The following is a 20,200-nucleotide window of genomic DNA, read 5'->3' as shown; positions in this document are numbered from 1 at the left end:
ACTGCTCATCACATCCCCTTGCTGCCTGCACCTGGGGCAGACTGCCCCCACCACCTTGGTATGCTAGAAGAGCATCCCCACCTGCAAATTTATGATCAGGGGTCTGGAACATGACAATGAGGGGAAGGGGTGCAGCAACGGTGGCAGCTGGGGAGGGGACTGAGAGTCCACCCCCGGGTCCTCCAAATCAAATTCTGGCTATACCCCTGGTGTAAATAACTCCTTACATCAGACCGACTACTTGAAAAGTACATTCCATGACGTACACTCTGCCAATGGGCATGCACAGGGTGGAATTTGGAGGTAATTCTATAAGGAGGCTCATATATGGAGCAAGTGTATGCATACATGATGATAATCTGTTCACTATACACATATGTGAGCACGTATATACACAAATGACAATAATCCAGCTACCCGCTATTCTGTAAGTACATGACTATCTTTGATGCTGCATACTTTGGCGTTCACATGAATGGTGTCTGGGTAGGGTAAACAATTATATGGGTATCTTATAGACTACTGCAAGTTACAGGCATATCTCATAAATCTAACCCCTTTTTAAACTCTGCCAAGCTAACGTGGTGAAGGCGGTTAGCGTGGCAGAGTTTAAAAAGGGGTTAGACGGTTTCCTAAAGGACAAGTCCATAACCACTACTAAATGGATTTGGGAAAAATCCACAATTCCAGGAATAACATATATAGAATGTTTGTACGTTTGGGAAGCTTGCCAGGTGCCCTTAGCCTGGATTGGCTGCTGTCGTGGACAGGATGCTGGGCTCGATGGACCCTTGGTCTTTTCCCAGTGTGGCATTACTTAGGTACCTATATCTAAGTGAGAGCATTTGCACCAGCTCTGTGGCTGGCATAAATGCTCACTTCTAACTGCATAGGTGCAAATATACCCAGTTACACTATTAAATATATGTACATGAGTATTGCCACACTGGGACGGACCAAAGGTCCATCAAACCCAGCATCCTGTTTCCAAAAGTGGCCAATCCAGGTCACAAGTACCCGGCAAGATCCCAAACAAGTACAATACATTTTATGCTGCTTATTCTAGAAAAGTAAGTAAGCTTATTCTAGGAAAGTAAGCGCCTACTACCCTTATAGAATACTACTACTACTACTAATAACATTTGTATAGTGCTACCAGGCGTACGCAGCGCTGAACATAGGTTCCAAATAGGCACCTTCTTGGCACCTAAGCATTTACACCCCTTTATAGAAGTGATCTCCAGATGTGGAACAATTTAAGTGGCAGTCTACATCAGTGGCATAGCTACATGGGGCCACGGGGGCCTGGGCCCCCATAGATTTGGCCCTGGACTCCCCTGCCGACGACCCTCTAGACTCCCCTCCTGCCGCCAACCCTCCCCCGCCACCGCCATCACCGTCGGCTACCTTTGCTGGCGGGGGAACCCAACCCCCGCCAGCCGATGTCCTCTTCTTCCGGCGCAAGGCTTCGTTCTGTTTCTGTGAGTCTGACGTCCTGCTCTGGACCCCCCTCCCGCCGAAGTCTGGCTACGCCCCTGGTCTACATATATAAATACTATATATAAAGACTTCTAAAATGGCATCCTGAATTTGTTAATCTAAATGTTCAAGACTGAACTATTTTTGGGGGGAGGGTTAAAATAACAATAACTCAGTTGTATTTTTTCAGACTTGTCTGAGTGGTGCCCATTACTAACCATATTAATCCATAGCCTCGTGGGGTTTTTTTTTTATTTTCGTTCATTTATGCCCCCTGGTTGCAGGTTGCTTATGGATTAATTAACACAAAAAGTCTTGATGATTGGCATTACATCTCACTATTTTTAAGTGTATGCTAATTAATCCATCCTGTCATAATTCTTAACCTGCTGTCTGTAGCTCAACTTCACCTCCAGTGACTCATTCTTAATACCTTTCACAAATTATGATTGGCTTTCTCCAGTTCCTTCGTACGGAGGTCACAGGTTAGCAGAGCATTTGGAAAGTGCAAAGGATTGATGAGAATTGCCTGTCTTTCTATGAGCTCTGCTAATCACTGACATTAGCCCACCACGGGTTTTCCCAGATACAAATTGCTGTTATTCAGTTTTTCTCGGGGAAACGTCCCTCCTGTACAGGTTCTTTCATTTCCCAGCTAGATGCCTGTGCCATGCATCTGTTATTATACACGTGTTCTGTGTCTCCCACAAGCACATAAAGATAATTCAGTAATTTCGCACTTGAGATCTCTCTGGAACCCGTAGCTAGAATGACTTCAAGCCTTTTCTCACTGTAGTCTACTGTGATGTTGCTACATTGTTTAAAATATTATACTTCCATTTGTTCTCTGTGTCCCGGTGTTCTGGGAGGCGATAATGAGTTGACTGGCAGCTAACTGCGCCTGCAAATCCTGTTTCATTTTTAATTATACTTTAAAGAGCTCACCCATTAAAATAAACAGTTCTGGAAAAATGAGTGCAGTAAGCATTTGATTAATCTACACACATAGGGCTTCATTCACAATAGAAAAAACCAGCATGACTTTACTGAATAGCAACTATTGTAAAAGGAGAATATTCACAAGATTATATCGTAACACTGCCTTTTTCTATCTCTGCCCTTGCTTTTGGACGCCTCTTCCCAACCCCAACCCCAAGCTCTGCCCTTTTCCCACCTATTCTTCCTAGCCCTTCTCAATCTCACCTTTTTCTTTCTCTCCGACCCCTCTTCCATTCAGACTTTCCGCTCTACTATCTCTCTTTCTCAGGCCCAGATGCACAAAACTTTAATGACCCTTTAACGAAGAAATTTTCAACCGTAGCATGCATTAAAGGTCATTTTTCGACGATGCTAGCAGCTAACGAAAACGGAATGCAAACGAGTTACTTCCAATTGAAATGTGAACAATTCGCAATGCACTAACCATACCGATGATTGCAACGAATCATTTACCGTGATATATTTAACGTGAAGTCAGACCTGTCGTTAAGGCCTGAGCTGTCGTACAGACACTGCTCCCCCTTCTCCCTGCAGCATAAAAATCCAAGCTGGCATGTTTGAAAATAAAAAAAAACCCACACAAACACGTGGCTCCCCGCTTCCCCCTGCATAAAATTGAAAAAAAAAAACCCAAAAAGCAAAAAAGGATCGGGAGGGGGCAAAGGCGCTCGTCAGGAGCGTCCTGTATGGACGCCCTTGCCCCCCCCCCCCCCCACCCGAGGTCGACGCTGCTCCCCGCTTCCCCCTGTATTAAAAAAAAAATCAAAAGAAAACTCAAAACTGTAGCAGCCACGGCCCCCCTCCCTTCCTCTCTCTCTATTTCTCCTCCCACAGCTTTGAAAATTAACACTCTGCTCTCCTCTGAAGCCAATTTCCCGGGTTCTGTAAACAACTTTAAACTGCCCCAGTCCCCCTCCCTTCCTCTGTTTCCCCCAGCTGGGGGCGGGCCCAGGTCTCTCTGCTGAGCTAAAGGGGATCACAGTGACAGAGGTCTTTTGTTAGAAAGGGGGGTTTATGAAGGACGTCCTTTCAGTGCCGTAGCGAGGGTGCCTGGCACCCGGGGCGGGTCGCCGCTGCGCACCCCCCCCCCAGGTGCAGGGCATGGCGCCCCCCCTCCGGAGCGCTCTCCCCCCCCGAAACGCACCCTACCTTTCAGCGGGGGGCAGGCGGGAGGGCCGATCCGCCCCCCCAGTGCACGTCACTGGGAGCTGCGTCGGCTCTGCTGCTTCCCTGCTTTCTCTGCCCTGGAACAGGAAGTAACCTGTTCCGGGGCAGAAAGAGCAGGGAACCAGCGAGCCGACACCCCCCCCCCAGCACGTGCACCCGGGGATGTCTTCAACTGCACTCTCCTGCTAGGATCACAGAGCTAAACGCTCGCATGTCCCGATCCCCCCCCCCTCGCACGGGGAGCCACGTGTTTGTGTTTTGGTTTTTCTTTTGTTTTGTTTTGACATTTGTGGCATGCACAGAGCAGCCAGCATAACGCTTGGCTGCTCTGCGCATGTTTTAGGGGCCGATTACCGACAGGGATTACGAATCTGTAATGCATTGTACTTTACAATACCGCATCAAACATGTGCGACTTGTTTTTTTGGTGCATTCTTCGTTTTTTTTAAATTCGGTAAGCACTTTTACGTTTTAGATTTTTTTACGTTTGGTTGATGCATCTGGGCCTCAGTCATCAGCATTATTTTACCGTTTTTGTAAACCGTTTATTTGCCTGTTTGGATCTATTTGCGGTATATCTACTACTACTACTACTACTATTTAACATTTCTATTTAACAAATCCCTCCTCTCGGTACCCTTCTCCACCACCGCCAACTCCAGGCTCCGCTCATTCTGCCTCGCCTCACCCTATGCCTGGAACAACCTTCCTGAGCCCTTATGCCAAGCCCCCTCCCTGCCCATCTTCAAGTCTTTGCTCAAAGCCCACCTCTTCAATGCTGCCTTCGGCACCTAACTCTCACCTCTCAGGAAATCCAGACTGCCCCAATTTGACTACCCCTATCGGACTGACTGTCTTTAGATTGTAAGCTCTTTGAGCAGGGACTGTCCTTTATGTTAAATTGTACAGCGCTGCGTAACCCTAGTAGCGCTTTAGAAATGTTAAATAGTAGCAGGTATATCAAGTTTGAGATATAAATAAGTATTATATCTATGTTATTTGAAGTCTTCCATGCTGTCTTTTATAGTACTGTTTGTATTGTATTGACATCATATTTCCAATTTTACCTCATCTATTGCATTTATGTTTTTATTTGGTCATTGGAGCAACTGGTCCAGGAACTAGCAAGAGGGGGAGCTATTTTAGATCTAGTCCTTAGTGGAATACAGAGCTTAGTAGAAGAGGTAACAGTGTTGGGTCTGCTAGTAAACAGTGATCATAACATGATCAAATTTGACTTAATAACTGGAGTGTAGTCACTAAGAAAACCTACTGTAGCAGCGTTTAATTTTTGAAAGGGTAACTATGAGAAAATGAGAAAAATGTTTTTTTTTTAAAGCAGAAAGGCTGAGCTGCAAAGGTTAGGACTTTAAATTGGGCATGGACATTGTTTAAAAATACTATTTTGGAACCCCAAAGCAGATGTATTCCACGTATTAATAAAGGTGAAAGAAGAGCAAGTGACAGCCAGCATGGTTCAAGGGAGAAGTGAAAGAGGCTGTAAGAGCCAAAAGAATATCTTTCGGAATATGGAAAAAAGATCTGAATGAAGAAAGCAAGAAGCAACGTAAGAACTGACAAATTAGATGCAAAGCATTTATAAAGAATGCAAAAAAGAATAGGAAGAGAAACTTGCCTCGAAGGCAAAAACTCATAGTAATGATTTTGTCAGGTATATCAGAAGCAGAAAGCCTGTGAGGGAATTCACGGGATTGTTAGATCATCAAGGAGTAAATGGGACACTCAGGTCCCGATGTTCAAAATTCAGACACTGTTCCAAATAGCACAAAAGAAAAACGTGCTAATGCTCAATGCTAATGAGATGCAAATATAGGTGTACTCATAGCTTTGAGAATTAGGGAGTTTGGCGGGAGCATTAGGGAGTCTTGGCGCATGCACAGAAGACTTCCTCAGTAAGTTCTGCTCCTGTGTGTATGCACCTGGTAAAAACCTGAAAACGAAGCACACATTGGTGTCTGTTCTCTGCAGCCTAAATATAAGCATTTTTTTTTTAGCTTGAACGCTTATATTTAGACGCAGAAACAGACGCCAATGTGTGCTTTCGCTTGGGTCTGCTGTTTCTCTTGACCAGTGCTTAAGGGCTTGCATAGGCTTCCTTCTGCTTCCAAAAGCAATCAAAACTGACAGATTTTGCAGAAAGAATCATGAGAGAATCATGAGAAATCCTCTCTTCCAACACCCTAACACCTGCTCTGACCTGGCGTTGTTTTTTTGTTTTTTTTTGCAGTAGTAGGGCAGCTTTGTTTCGGGCACTATTTTCTGAGCATTAGGGAGGAATGACCTCATTTACATGAGCTTGACTACATTTGCATGCTGTCTGCGCTAATGCCTGGTGCTCTCATTGTTTCACGTGCTAGACCCCTCTGAACATTCTGCGCAGGTAAATGCGGGCGCTAGTATGGTGTTAATGGCCTCTAGCACCCACATTTACATTTGAGCGTCAGGGCCTCGGAGACGACAGGGTCATAGGAGAGACGCTGAATTAATTCTTTGCCTCAGTCTTTACTGAAGAAGATGTTAGAGGTCTACCTGTACCACAGATGGTTTTCAAGGGTGATGATGCAGAGGAAAGAAAGAAATCTTGGTGAACCTGGAAGATGTACTGAGCCAAATGAACTGTTACTCTCACACTCTATTGGCTAACAGACTTACAAACATGGTACCTACTACTAATTACTCTCAAGTCTCAATTTTTTTCATCGATAAAATCTCTGGTGTTAAACCCTTTCTGAGATATTATAAATCAGTTATTATCAAGGAGGACTGATTTTCATTAAGAGGAAAAGACTTCAGTGTAACAGTCATCTTTTAAACATTTCGGGAAAACCGTATGTACTATCATAAGTCATAATAACCTCCTCCTCCCTAAATATTTATTGAATTTTTTACTATTCTTTTATCCTTTTATCGTTAACTTAAACATCCATTGCATACTTGTTTATGATACAGCATTTAATACAGTCACTTACCTTTGACAGGCCACGCTCTATGGAGTTACTCCGTTTCACTAACATAAGCTTCTCTGGGAGCTACCATCAAACTGTGGGGTCGTTTTACCAGGCTGTGGGGAAAAGGGCACTGGGCTAGCAGCGGGGGTCATTTTTCCTGCATGCCAGGGCCCTGTTTACCGCAGTGGGTATAAAAGCCCTCAGACACACATGGCCATGTGGTAAGAGAACTCTTACCATGTGGGCATGCAGCAGGGAACCTTTACCGCCACCCATTGAGGTGGAGATAAGGGCTCCTGCGCTAACCTGGTGGTAACCGGGCAGTGCGTGGCAATGCCTGATTACCAACGGGTTACCGCCATGAAAGCCATTTCTGAGGTTTTCTTTTTCCCCTGGAAATGGTGCTCAGGGCGGGACTGCCGCCGGTGACCGCATTGGGCCGGCAGTAGTCCCGGAAGAGCTCTCTCATTTGCAATCTCTTTAGCAGGAACCACTGACTCTGTACCGTGCTGTCATAGACAGTGAATGCATATTCTATATCAGCACTGGGGTGCTCGGATACCGTTAAAGAACACTAGTGGAACCCGGTATCGGGGCACCTATAATTTAAGTGTCCACTGTTATTCCCGCCATAGACCTGGTGTAACTGGGGAGGTGCCTAAATGCAGCAAAGGAACATAATCTACAGTATTCTGTAATTGGCAGCATTGCTCAAGCTCAACCCATGTGAATGCATTTACGTGCTACGCTACTTAAGCATACCCTTACAGAATAGTGCTTAAGGGCCCAATATTCAGCTGGCAGTGGGCAGCGCGTTTGATGTCCTCCGCCGGCGTTAAACCTGGGTATTCAATGCTGGGCCATATCTGTTGACTGACATTGAATATCTGGGTTTATTTTGGCCACTAAAAAGTTAACCGGCTATGCTGACATTCAGCGCTAATAGGTTAACGTTTTAGCGGTCCAAGATAATCCTGCTATTTAAGAGGCCTGTTTTGACCACTCAGCATAGCTGGTTAGATGCTGAATATCCATGCCTAACCAGCTATCCAGCTTATTTTTGAAAGAGAAGTAACATAGTAACATAGTAGATGACGGCAGAAAAAGACCTGCACGGTTCATCCAGTCTGCCCAAGATAAACTCATGTGTATACCTTACCTTGATTTGTACCTGTCTTTCTCAGGGCACAGACCGTATAAGTCTGCCCAGCAGTTTTTCCTGCCTCCCAACCACCTGTCCCGCCTTACATCACCGGCTCTGGCACAGACCGTATAAGTCTGCCCTCCCCTATCCTCGCCTCCCAACCACCAACCCCTCTTCCCCCCACCTGCTCTGCCACCCAATTGTAGCTAAGCTTCTGAGGATCCATTCCTTCTGCACAGGATTCCTTTATGCACATCCCACGCATGTTTGAATTCTGTTACCGTTTTCATCGTCACCACCTCCCGCGGGAGGGCATTCCAAGCATCCACCACCCTCTCCGTGAAAAAATACTTCCTGACATCTTTCCTGAGTCTGCCCCCCTTCAATCTCATTTCATGTCCTCTCGTTCTACCGCCTTCCCATCTCCGGAAAAGATTCGTTTGCGGATTAATACCTTTCAAATATTTGAACGTCTGTATCATATCACCCCTGTTCCTCCTTTCCTCCAGGGTATACATGTTCAGGTCAGCAAGTCTCTCTTCATACGTTTTGGAACGCAAATCCTATACCATCCTCGTAGCTTTTCTTTGCACCGCTTCCATTTTTTTGACATCCTTCGCAAGGTACGGCCTCCAAAACTGAACACAGTACTCCAGGTGGGGCCTCACCAACATCTTATACAGGGGCATTAAAACCTCCCTTCTTCTGCTGGTCACACCTCTCCCTATACAGCCTAGCAATCTTCTAGCTACGGCCACCGCCTTGTCACACTGTTTCGTCGTCTTCAGGTCCTCGGATACTATCACCCCAAGATCCCTCTCCCCGTCCGTGCCAATCAGACTCTCCCCACCTAACACATACGTCTCCTTTGGATTTCTACTCCCTAAGTGCATCACTTTGCATTTCTTCGCATTGAATTTTAATTGCCAAACGTTAGACCAGCCATCTTCCAACACAAATCGGGAGATGGCCGGCCATCACTCAAGGCCTGCGAAATCGGCATAATCGAAAACCGATTTTGGCCGGGCTCAACTGCAGTCTGTCGCAGAGCCGGCCAAACTTCAAGGGGGCGTTTCAGTAGGGTAGCGAAGGCGGGACGGGGGGGGGGGGACGGGGGGGACAGGGGCGTGGTTTCAGATGGCCGGATTCGCCTGATAATGGAAAAAAGAAAGCCGGCCCTGACGAGCATTTGTCCGACTTTACTTGATCCCTTTTTATTCATGACCAACCCTCAAAAAGGTGCCCCAACTGACCAGATGACCACCGCAGGGAATCGGGGATGACCTCCCCTTACTCCCCCAGTGGTCACCAACCCCCTCCCATCCAAAAAAAATTTTTTTAAACATTTTTTTGCCAGCCTCAAATGTCATACCCAGCTCCCTGACAGCAGTATGCAGGTCCCTGGAGCAGTATTTAGTGGGTGCAGTGCACTTCAGACAGGTGGACCTAGGCCCATCCCCCCCACCTATTACACTTGTGGTGGTAAATGTTAAGCCCTCCAGAACCCACTGTGCCCACATGTAGGTGCCCCCCTTCACCCCTAAGGGCTATGGTAATGGTGTACAATTGTGGGGAGTGGATTGGGGGGGATTTGGGGGGCTCAGCACCCAAGGTAAGGGAGGTATGCATCTGGGAGCAATTTTGAAGTCCAATGCAGTGCCCCCTAGGGTGCCCGGTTGGTGTCCTGGCATGTGAGGCATAGGCGTAGCTAGGTGGGGTACCAGGGGAGCAACTGCTCCCCCAAATGGACTTCAGATGGCGATGGCACCTATTTTGCAGGCAGTTTGTCACATCTATGAAGTGCACACATGTGCCTCTCCGCTCCCCCTGGCGTCACAACCTGGCTACACTTCAGATGTGAGGGGGACCAGTGCACTACAAATGCTGGCCCCTCCCATGACCAAATGGCTTGCATTTGGCCGGGTTTGAGATGGCCGGCATCGGTTTCCATTATGGGCAAAAACCGAGGCCGGCCATCTCAAACCTGGCCATCTCTGACATTTGGGCGGTCCCAACCGTATTATCGAAAAAAAAGATGGCCAGCCATCTTTTTCAAAAATACGGTTGGCTCCACCCATTTATGGAACTGGCCCCGGAGATGTCCAGCCATGGAAATGGGCGTCACCATTCGAAAATGCCCCTCCAAGTTGCACAATATAGCCAGTCAGTGGCTAGCCGCTAACTAGGATATTCAGCAGGAGATAATCGGTTATCTCCTGTTGAATATCCGCGGTTAGACACTTAAACCCTATTTACTGACCAGGAGTCGTTCCTGGCTGGTTTAATAATTTTGAGTATTGGGGGGGGGGGGGGGGAAACTGTGCTGCTGCCATTTATGCATGTAAGTGTACATTTATCCATGAGGGTGCAGGTATTCTGCACATTTACACATGCAAGTGGCACTGAAACGTGGGCACCCAGTTACAAATTATCTCAACTGGATGCTCCCACCACATGTAACCAGTGTATAAATGTTCATTGTACCATGTATTGTAGAACAGATCCTGTCTAAAATACTAGCAGAGCTTGAAATATCCTGATTCCGCCTCCATGGGTATTTGATTGATTGATTATATGAGCTTAATTTACTGCATTTAGTGCAATCCACAGCAAAACGGTTCACAAAAGATAAGAACAAAAGGAGAAATGGGGGAGAAAAGCCTCCCCACCAAAGGATTGTTCTAGCTGTGCAGCTGCCATCACGTCCTATGCAAACTGGCTTGTTATGTTTTGAGTTTAATCATCCTAGTGCAAAATTGGAAAACTAGCTTCTTCTTTTACTCTGTTATTTTTGAACGTCAGAGGTTCATGGTGCTCACCTTCTTTTCTTTTCTTTTCTTTTCTTTTTTTTTTTTTTTTGAAAATGTTTTTATTAACAAGAGAAACACACTGAATACATAATATAAACACCATTAATGTATAAATTTGACAGAAGGAACAAAAAATTGTTGCAACAAAACCAGTACAGTTTGTTATACTGTAACCAACAGCAAATAAGTATTCCACTTTTTTTTGCATTTTTTTAAAGAAACAAATGAAAAAAAGACCCCCTTATCCCCCCCCCCCCCTCCTACCCTCCCCTAAAGCTGATCCTGCATCTCATGCTACTGTATCGACCATTTTGGTCAACTGCAACAATCGTTCTTGGCAGCTCCGCCAAAGGCTACCACACAGATAGACATGCCTTCGGGTAGGTTCAAATGCCCCCTCCTTCTCCCATTCAGCCATTTGTATCATACTAGCATACCATTGAGTAAGGGGAGGGGGAGTCTTGTCCACTCAGTGTTGTAAAATGGTTTTCTTAGCCAGCAGTAAGACCAGGAGGAGGAATTTGCATTGGTAGTCAGAAAGCCCTTGGGCCATAAGATATGTGTCCGATCCCATAATCAAAACCCCATAGGACCACTCCTCCAATAGGGCAATAAGTACATAAGTAATGCCATACTGGGAAAAGACCGAGGGTCCATCGAGCCCAGCATCTTGCCCACGACAGTGGCCAATCCAGGCCAAGGGCACCTGGCAAGCTTCCCAAACGTACAAACATTCTATACATGTTATTCCTGGGATTTTGGATTTTTCCAAGTCCGTTTAGTAGTGGTTTATGGACTGCCAGAAAGTTTGAAGAGTAGGGCATTCTAAAAAGTGATGCACTGTGGTGCCCTTGCCTCTCAAGTGTTTATCACACTCCTCAGATTCCCAGAGACTCATAGCCTTGCCCCTGCTTCTAGTGAGATACGCATTATGCAGAATTTTGATTTGAATTTCATGGAGCCCTACATTGGAATCATCTTAAATGCCAAGAGAAAACAGCGAAAGAGCTCTTGCTGCATTACCTCTGTCCCCAAATATATGCTCCACTGCCCCACCAAGTGTGAGAAAAAAGGGGAAGGCCTCCATGCCTTGCCTAAATAGTACCACATGGAAAGTCTGTTATGCTCAGCAGGCGTCTGCATGAAAACTGTAACCAAAGCGGTAAAAGAGGGGTACTTCCTGTTAGAACTTTTCAGAGCATGGAGATAATGCCGAAGTTGTATATAAGAGAATAAAAATTGCTGAGGGAGTTGCCAGGTAGCTTGACACGTAGAGAAAGAGGGGTACTGGCCCCCGTCTGCAGAAATAAACTGCCCTACATATCGGCACCCAATGTGATTCCACGATGTTAAAGGAGGCCTACCCCGACCTGCGGGAAATCCCGGGTTATTCTGTAGTTCCAAAAAAAGAGACGGGTCAATCACTCCCCCAACCAGCTATGCCACCAGTCCCAAGCCAGCTTAAGCGGTCACAAAAGCGGAGGAGTGAATTGCATTAAATGCTGAGAAGGGGGAGACAGCGACCTCCCACACATATGGGGGGGGGGCAATGTAAAGTTTTCCAAGTGATGCTCGTGAATCCAATGGAGAACCGCCGCAACATTGTATAGTCTAAGTTCAAGCAAGTTAACTCCTCCTTCACCTCTATCCCGAATAAGTTTGTTGTACCCAATTCTCACCCGACGTGCTCCCCAAATAAAAGAGGAAATTGCCCCTTTATATGTTCTTTCATCTTTGTGGATAAACCAGAGAGGCATCATCTGGAGAGGGTAAAGCACCTTAGGGAGAAGAACCATTTTAACTAGGGCCACTCGACCCAGAAATGAAATTGGAAAATCTTTCCATTGATGACAACGAGCACGAACTGCCTCCAACTTCTTACATACATTTTTCTTGTACATAAGATAGATGTAAATCTAAGTATAGGTACACTCCTAGGTATTTCATAGGGCCCGGAGTCCAAGCCAAAGGAAAAACAAGCATACGTGTGCACACATACCTTCCGATTTCTCAAAATTAATCTTTAATCCAGAAAAGGTCTCAAATTTCTGGATGAGGTCTATCAGTAAAAGGATCCCTCAAGACACCAGGTCCAGGAAAATCAGCATATCATCTGCGAAGAGATTGATTTTGTATTCATGTGTCCTGACGGTGATACCATTCACCTCCAAAGATTGTCTGATTTTACTAGCTAGGGGTTCAATGGAGAGAACAAACAGCATGAGGGGCAAGGGGCAACCTTGTCTCATGCCCCATTCTAATGTGAATGTAGAAGTGAGGCCTCCATTGACCAATATTTGTGTCATGGGCTTGCTATATAAGGCCCTCACACCAGTCAAGATCTCACCAAAAACACCAAACTGTGGCAGCACCCAAAAAAGATGGTCCCATAGTATTTTGTCAAATGATTTTTCTGCATCTAAACTAGCAATAATGGCATTTTCTTTATTTTACTTTACTATAATACTTGTATCCCACATTCGGCCTCTTGAGTTCAAAAATTTTAATCCCTGCTAAGTTAACCACTTTTGCTACATTCTCTGCTAATGAATTCCAGAGTTTAATTACTAGGGAGTGGAGGAGTGGCCTAGTGGTTAGACCACCGGTCTTGAAATCCAGAGGTGTCCGGTTCAATTCCCACTGCTGCTCCTTATGATCTTGGGCAAGTCACTTAACCCTCCATTGCCTCAGTGTTATGTCCCTCACCTGAGTTGCAGTCCACGCGGCCAATTTGCCGCCAAGCCTCATCCCGGCGGCGATAGCCAGCCATGCGGGCTGCCAGCAGCAGTCTTGTGGGGTCTGGTTCTGATGGCCGGCTATGTTGCTCCAGCCGTGGGCGTGGGTCCAGCTGACTGATTGGATGGCCATCATGCGTTGGCCAGCCAGGCCGGCCACCTGGTCTGGCGGCATTCCAGAAGCCACGCTGGGTTCCAGTGTGGGTAGCTCGCATTGCCTGGTTGCACAGGATGGGGCACCTTTCCCGAAGTTTCCACCTTTTCCCTTGCAGGCACCAATCTGGAGCATTCTCTGCAGCTGCCTGTAATTACTGCTGATGCGGGGACTACTTAAGGCTGGCAGTTCCCTGCACACCTTGCTTCGGCTTCTATGCTTATAGAGGTTTGGTGCTCATCCCGTGCATTTCATTGCTTTTCCTGTCAGCTGTTACTTGACCGTTGGATTGGACCCGATTACCATGGATTGCTGCCTGCCCTGACCTTTTGGACTGTACCTGACTATCCGTGGATTGCTGCCTGCCCTGACCTTTTGGACTGTACCCAACTACCTGTGGATTGCTGCCTGCCCTGACCTTTTGGACTGTTCCTGATTACCCATAGCGTTGCTGCCTGCTTTGCTCTCTGGACTGTACCAGCTCACTCTCAGAGTTACGCCCGCCTTTCCATCTAGTCTGGTCTGGGTGACCCAACCCCGTCTGGATCCCGAAGTCCTACCTGCACCTGGGGGCTCAACTCCTGGGGAAAGGTGGTCGATTCCCAGGTGAAGCTAGGGGTTGTCCGGCTGCCTGACCGAGTGCGGCGCGGCTCTTACCCACCGTGCTCAGTTGGGGCACAAGAGCTCACTGCTCAAGTCACAACAGGATCATAACACTCAGGTACACACTTAAATTGTGAGCCCTTCCAGGACCGAGAACTACTCAGTGTACCTGAATGTAACTCACCTTGAGCTACTACTGAAAAAGGTGTGCGCAAAATACAAATAAATAAATAAATAAAATGGTGCTTACAATTGTTGTCAAAAGCTAATACAACTTTAGTGTGAACCTATAGATATTGTCAAAACATAAAAAGGTAGCTAATGCAACCCTAGAAACTACAAGAAATTCAGGGACCCTTTTACAGAGCGACGGTAAGCCCAATGTGGGCTTACCGCTCTCTATTCTGGGACTACAGCTGGCCCAACACAGAAATGGTTATCATGGTGGTAACTTGGCATCGCCTTGCAGTGCTTGGCTACCACTGCATGGCCTTTGTTTTTGGGACTTTTTACCCACTGCAGTACAAAAGGTCCTAGCATGCAAGAAAACAGCCCTGTAAGAGGGACGTTCTTCGGCAGTTCTGTAAGAAACACGTCCTTGTTACTGTACTTTACACTTATGAATGTTCCTTATATTTCCCGTACCTGGATGTCCGCAACTACATGCACTGTACTTGCAGAACATGCAGCTATGGAAAATATAAGGAACATACATATTTTACTGTGTATATATATATGAAGAGTTTCGCACACTTGATAATGGTCTATATAAGGAAGGCTCCGCACGTATGAACACGTACTCATCCAAATAAGGCCCAGCACGTGTGACGACGGTCCATGCACGTCATGGATGTCCACCTGCTGACTCGTCCATATATGGGATGGTCGTCCATATATGGAACTGTGCATGTAAGGACGTCCATCACGCATGGGCGTCCATATAAGGTGATGCACGTTTTCCAACGGCTATTCACTGAGAAACATGTCTCCGCAGGATCAAGTGAGACAGCGAGGGTAACATGATGATTATCTAAGTTAGACCATACCTCACTAAGGACAGAAGCCAAAATGGTCTTGGAGCTGCATGCTACCCTAAATCCTGATTGATGAGGGTGCAGAACTAATTTCTTTTCAACAAATTGACTAAGCTGTAAAAAGACAATTTTCTCAACTATTTTTGAAAGAAAACACAGATTTGAAACAGGTCTATAATTCTTAGGAAGAGACAGACCCAAGGACACTTTCTTCAAAGATAGGCCTAACAGAAGCCACTTTCCACTCTACCTAACGTAAGACTGAGTTAACTATGGCCAATAAGAAGGACAGAAGATGAAAATTAGACAACTTAATCCAGGATAAAGGAAGCAGATCAAGCAGATCAAGAGGGCAAAAAGTGGCTTTCATTGAAGTGAGAATTTTGTTTAAAGATACCAAGCTGCTTTCTGGAATGCACATGGTTAGATAGAAATTCCATCAGCTGATATTCCACTATCGTCCTCCATCACTTTAACACAAGTCTAAAATTTGCCACAATCACTCCTTTTTACATTCTGATTCCTGGGAATGGGGGTCAACACTATAGTCCCCATTTCACTAAGGAATAATAACCTTCGAGATAATATATTGAACGAACAGTATAATAATGTCCGAAGAAGCCTCATTCGGGGGTCTTTTACAAAAATGCACTAGCAGTTTTAGTGCGTGCTAATGATTAGCACGTACTAAATGCTCGAAACGCCCATAGAAATATATGGGCATCTCTAACATTTAGCGCATGCTTATTTTTAGTGCACACTAAAAATGCTAGCATGCCTTTGTAAAAGGACCCCTCAGCAAATAACTAGGACAAATGTCCAGCATGCTTGATCATTGTTCCCTCTAAGCTGAGTGGAAGTCTTCCCACTGTATTGCTGCCTGACTTCTATATAGCGTGCTTAGAGATCTGTTCCAAAATCGGCACAGATTCTATAACAATGTGAGCAACTCAATTGGCTTAAGGGCCCTTTTACTAAGGCATGCTGAAAAATGGTCTGTGCTGGAGTAGGTGCGTGTTTTGGATGCGTGCAGATCCATTTTTCAGCGTGCCTGGAAAAAAGGCCATTTTTTGTGGCCGAAAATGGACGTGCGGCAAAATTAAAACCAGTGCATGTCCATTTTTGGCCTGAGACCTTACCACCACCCATTGATTTGGTGGTAAGGTCTCACATGATAACGGGGCGGTAAGCATCAGCGCACGTAAACTGCCAATTACTGCCAGGTAAGCGCCACGTGGTAGAAAATAGAAAAATATTTTCTAAAGTGTGTTTTGGATGCACGTCAAAAATGGAATTACCACCCGGGGCACGCAGTAGCCGGGTGGTAGTTTCAATTTGACATACGTTGGACACACATAGGCGCCTATGTGCCTTAGTAAAAGGGCCCCTTAATGAGCTAATGAGTACTGATAACAGCACTTAACAAGCAATAATGAGCACTAATTGGCACTGATTAGAATTTAGGTGCACAAGTCACTAACAATATTCTGTAACAATGTGCGCTAAACTTCTAATGCATGCAGGCGAAAAGGGGCAGGGTTATAGGCGGGGAAACGTGCATTTTGAGGGCATTATGAAATTTACGTGCCTACTTATAGAATATGGCCCAGCATGTCTAAATCTATGTGCCGGGATTTATGCCACATTTTCATTGGTGTAAATAGATGCACGTAGATTTCGGCGCTCAAATATCAACTAAGCTTATTCTATAATCGGCGCCTAAATCTAGGGGCTGATTAGAGAATATGCTTAGTCGGCACTGATTTCAGCGCTGATTTTTTAGGTACCATATATACAATCTCCCCCTTAATGAGTTAAGTTACTGTGGCAAAAAGTGAAACCGGATATTCAATGCTGGTCACCGGATATGGTCCAGCAATGAATATCTGGTCTGATCACTGGCGTCGGGCAGTACCCACACAGCTCAACGCCGATTGAATGTAGGGGTATTATCTTTAAACACACGGAGATTGTTATAAGACAGCACCATATATAACTGCCTATACGTAGTTGCTATGGTGGGAAATTGCCAGCTGCCCTATTTGCAAAGTTACTATAGTCCATTGTGTGACTTTTTCAAACAGTACAATTGAAACACACATTATATTCTTCTTCTTAATAAACCTGTACAGAATTCCGTTGCTTAATAAGTGGCCTGATTCAGTTCAGCACTGGATAAACCAATTCAATTTTCTTTCATTCTCATAGGTGCAGTTGTAATTGCCTTTGTGGTCTGCTGGCTTCCGTATCATATCCGCCGCTTGATGTACTGTTATGTTCCAGAAGAGGAATGGACAGAGTAAGTACTTCTTTTCAATAATCCAGTACCCCAATGCCACTAATATTCTGCAGGATTTTTAATTAAAGATATTACACAAACAGCAGAACCCCACTCTATGGCTTTCTGATAATAGACTGTTCTGCTTATCTCACGGTCCACATCCTTTTCAATGTTATAATTAGCATTGCATCAAAGATCAGTTTTTGGCAGAATAATAACCAGTTGACCATGAAAGGTAAGGTAAGGTTGATATCACCTCCAGCAACATCAAATTTCTTCTCAAAACTGATTGTAAAAAATTATAAAATCACTCTCCTTTCATCACTGGTCCTCATTAGTTTTATGTTTTCATTTTCTTGTGCAATTTATTATCTTTGTTGTTTGTATATATATATATATATATATATATATATATATATATATATAAATAAATCCCAATTTGTAACTTCTGGGTGATTTACACAACTTAGAAAAATAATAATAGTGATTTCATATGTTATCACTTATCTTGGATAGATCGATTCCGGGATGATTTTTAAGTCCGACATCACATCATATTTTGCCATTTGGCTGCGTCATGGCTCCATCCCCAAAAAGATATTCTGCCATGCATGCCGGCAGTACACTTTGTCAGTCAAAGAACCATTATTGTTTTTCTAAGTTGTGTAAATCACCCAAAAGTTACAAATTGGGATTAACATATATATCTATATAAAAACAAAAAGATAGGAGGTCTTTTACTAAAGCTTAGCTCGAGTTATCTGCAGCAGGGTCCATAGGAATAAAATGGACCCTGATCCAGATAACTCATGCTAAACTTTAGTAAAAGACCCCCATAATAAATTGCACAAGAAATTTAAAACATAAAACTAATGAGGACCAGTGATAATAGGAGAGTGGAGGCTTGAATAAATATATGCCCCACTGCTCCGTTTGGCTGAGGTCTTCAAAATATAGAGCTGAATCGACTATACACATAAACACCGACGTATGTTGTTTTCAGTTAATCCTTAAAAAACCACAATATATTGGCAAAGGAGGTGATGTATCCACTCATGAATATGCGATGAAAGACATCATAGAGTTTACATACTTAGTATTGTTAGCTGAATATTTTTACTGCTGTAATTGCGTATTGCTCATGTTTGATCTATTCTTACTGTACACCACCTTGAGTGAATTCCTTCAAAAAGGCGGTAAATAAATCCTAATAAATAAAAATCCTCTATATAATAACTTCTCAATCTGCGTCCCTGGACAGCGGCTGGCTGGCTGGGTTCATAACCGTATGCAAATGAGCTACTACATAATCGGCTCGCCTCCAGTCTTCCCTTTCATTCCCTCTCGGTGTCCTGCCCTCGCTGAAAGAGGAAATTATGTCAGAGGAGGGTGGGACAGTGAGAGGGAAGTAAAGGGAAGGCTGGAGGCAAGCCGAGCCACTGCTGCAACTTGAGGTAAAATATACGTTTTTAAGGCAGGGAGGCAGGAAGGAAAGGAGGGCTGTTGGAGAAGAGGGCAGGCAGGTGAAGGCTGGGGTTGAACTGGAACTCGGGTGCTTAAAAGGGGGCAGGTGGGGGGCTGGGACGAGTCACTGGACATGGAGGGGAGGGGAGGGCAGAGGAGAATCGCTAGACGTGGATGCGAGGGGAGGGAAGGGGAGAATCACTGGACATGGAGGGCAGGGGAGAGAGGAGACATCGTTGGACATGATGAGAGGGGAGGGCAGTGGATAATCGCTTGACATGGATGGGAGGGGAGGGGAGGGGAGAAATCGCTGGACATGGGTGGGAGGGTAGGGGAGAAAGGAGAAATCGCTGGACATGGAGGGGAGGGCAGGGAGAGAGGAGAATTGCTGGATATGGATGGAGGAGAAGGCAGGGAAGAGAGATTTAAAACATAATTGCAATTAGACGATAGCCTTGCTAGGGCCCGTTTCATTTTCCACAAAACGGGCTTTTTGGCTTGTAAATAAATAAAAATATACTCGAGGAAAAAGGTACCAGTGACGATAAGCCAAACAGAAATACTGCAAAGGGAACCAGGGGTGTCTAAATCTTATCTAACAAACTAAAGAAAAGCACCTTAACAAAACCTATAATAAAGTTTGTCCTGCTCTCGTAATATCAAAAGATGCTATAAAAAGCAAATGTACAAAAATAAAAATACAGTGCAAAGGAAAACAGGTCTACAGAAATATTAAAAACCTTAACCATATCTTGGACTATACATTGTGATGAGTCACTAAGGGGGACTTTTACAAAGCTGCACTAGAATTTTTAGCTCCCAGTAAAAATCAGCTGGTGGTAAACGCTGAGACACCCACAGGAATGTAAAGGTGTCTCAGTGTTTACCACCAGCTGATTTTAACTGTGAGCTAAAAACTCTATCGTGGCTTTGTAAAAGATCCCCCTAAGCCATCAGTGTGTGACAAAATAACGTGAAAAAGGTAAACAGACAAAACAATAAGTAATGCTCAATGTGAAAACTGTTATTCAATGTGGAACTAGATAGATAGATAGATATGTGATATTTGGTGTGAAGACCAGTGCAAGAAGTGAAAAAATATTTGTGTACAGTGAAACTGTGAGCTACAATGTGGTGTGTATATAGAATGCAATTAAAAACCCAAGTGTTTAGAAAGATGATTAAAAAAATATAAATAAAGAACTTAAAAGTATTGCAAATTCACAGATACGCAATAAGATATAAAAACATAAGAATAGATGTACTGGGTCAGACCACTGGTCCATCAAGCCCAGTATCCTGCTTCCAACAGTGATCAATCCTGGCAGAAACGCAATGAGTAGCAACATTCCAGCCTACCA

The 20,200-nt window shown here is 44.8% G+C and overlaps 1 protein-coding gene across 1 annotated transcript in view; it reads left to right on the top strand.

Annotated features, from left to right (window-relative positions):
• The window catches only part of NTSR1 (neurotensin receptor 1), a 207,923-nt gene that overhangs the window by 173,063 nt on the left and 14,660 nt on the right, over positions 1–20,200 (top strand). The window contains exon 3 of the mRNA XM_030212184.1: positions 17,303–17,393. Coding sequence (XP_030068044.1) covers positions 17,303–17,393 — 91 coding nt within the window. The remainder of the gene's footprint in view (positions 1–17,302; positions 17,394–20,200) is intronic.

The sequence above is a fragment of the Microcaecilia unicolor genome, chromosome 8 (assembly GCF_901765095.1).
Source record: "Microcaecilia unicolor chromosome 8, aMicUni1.1, whole genome shotgun sequence".
Classification (NCBI taxonomy): Eukaryota; Metazoa; Chordata; class Amphibia; order Gymnophiona; family Siphonopidae; genus Microcaecilia; species Microcaecilia unicolor.
Note: the sequence above shows the minus strand (reverse complement) of the source record. Positions and strands in the feature narration are given on the sequence as shown.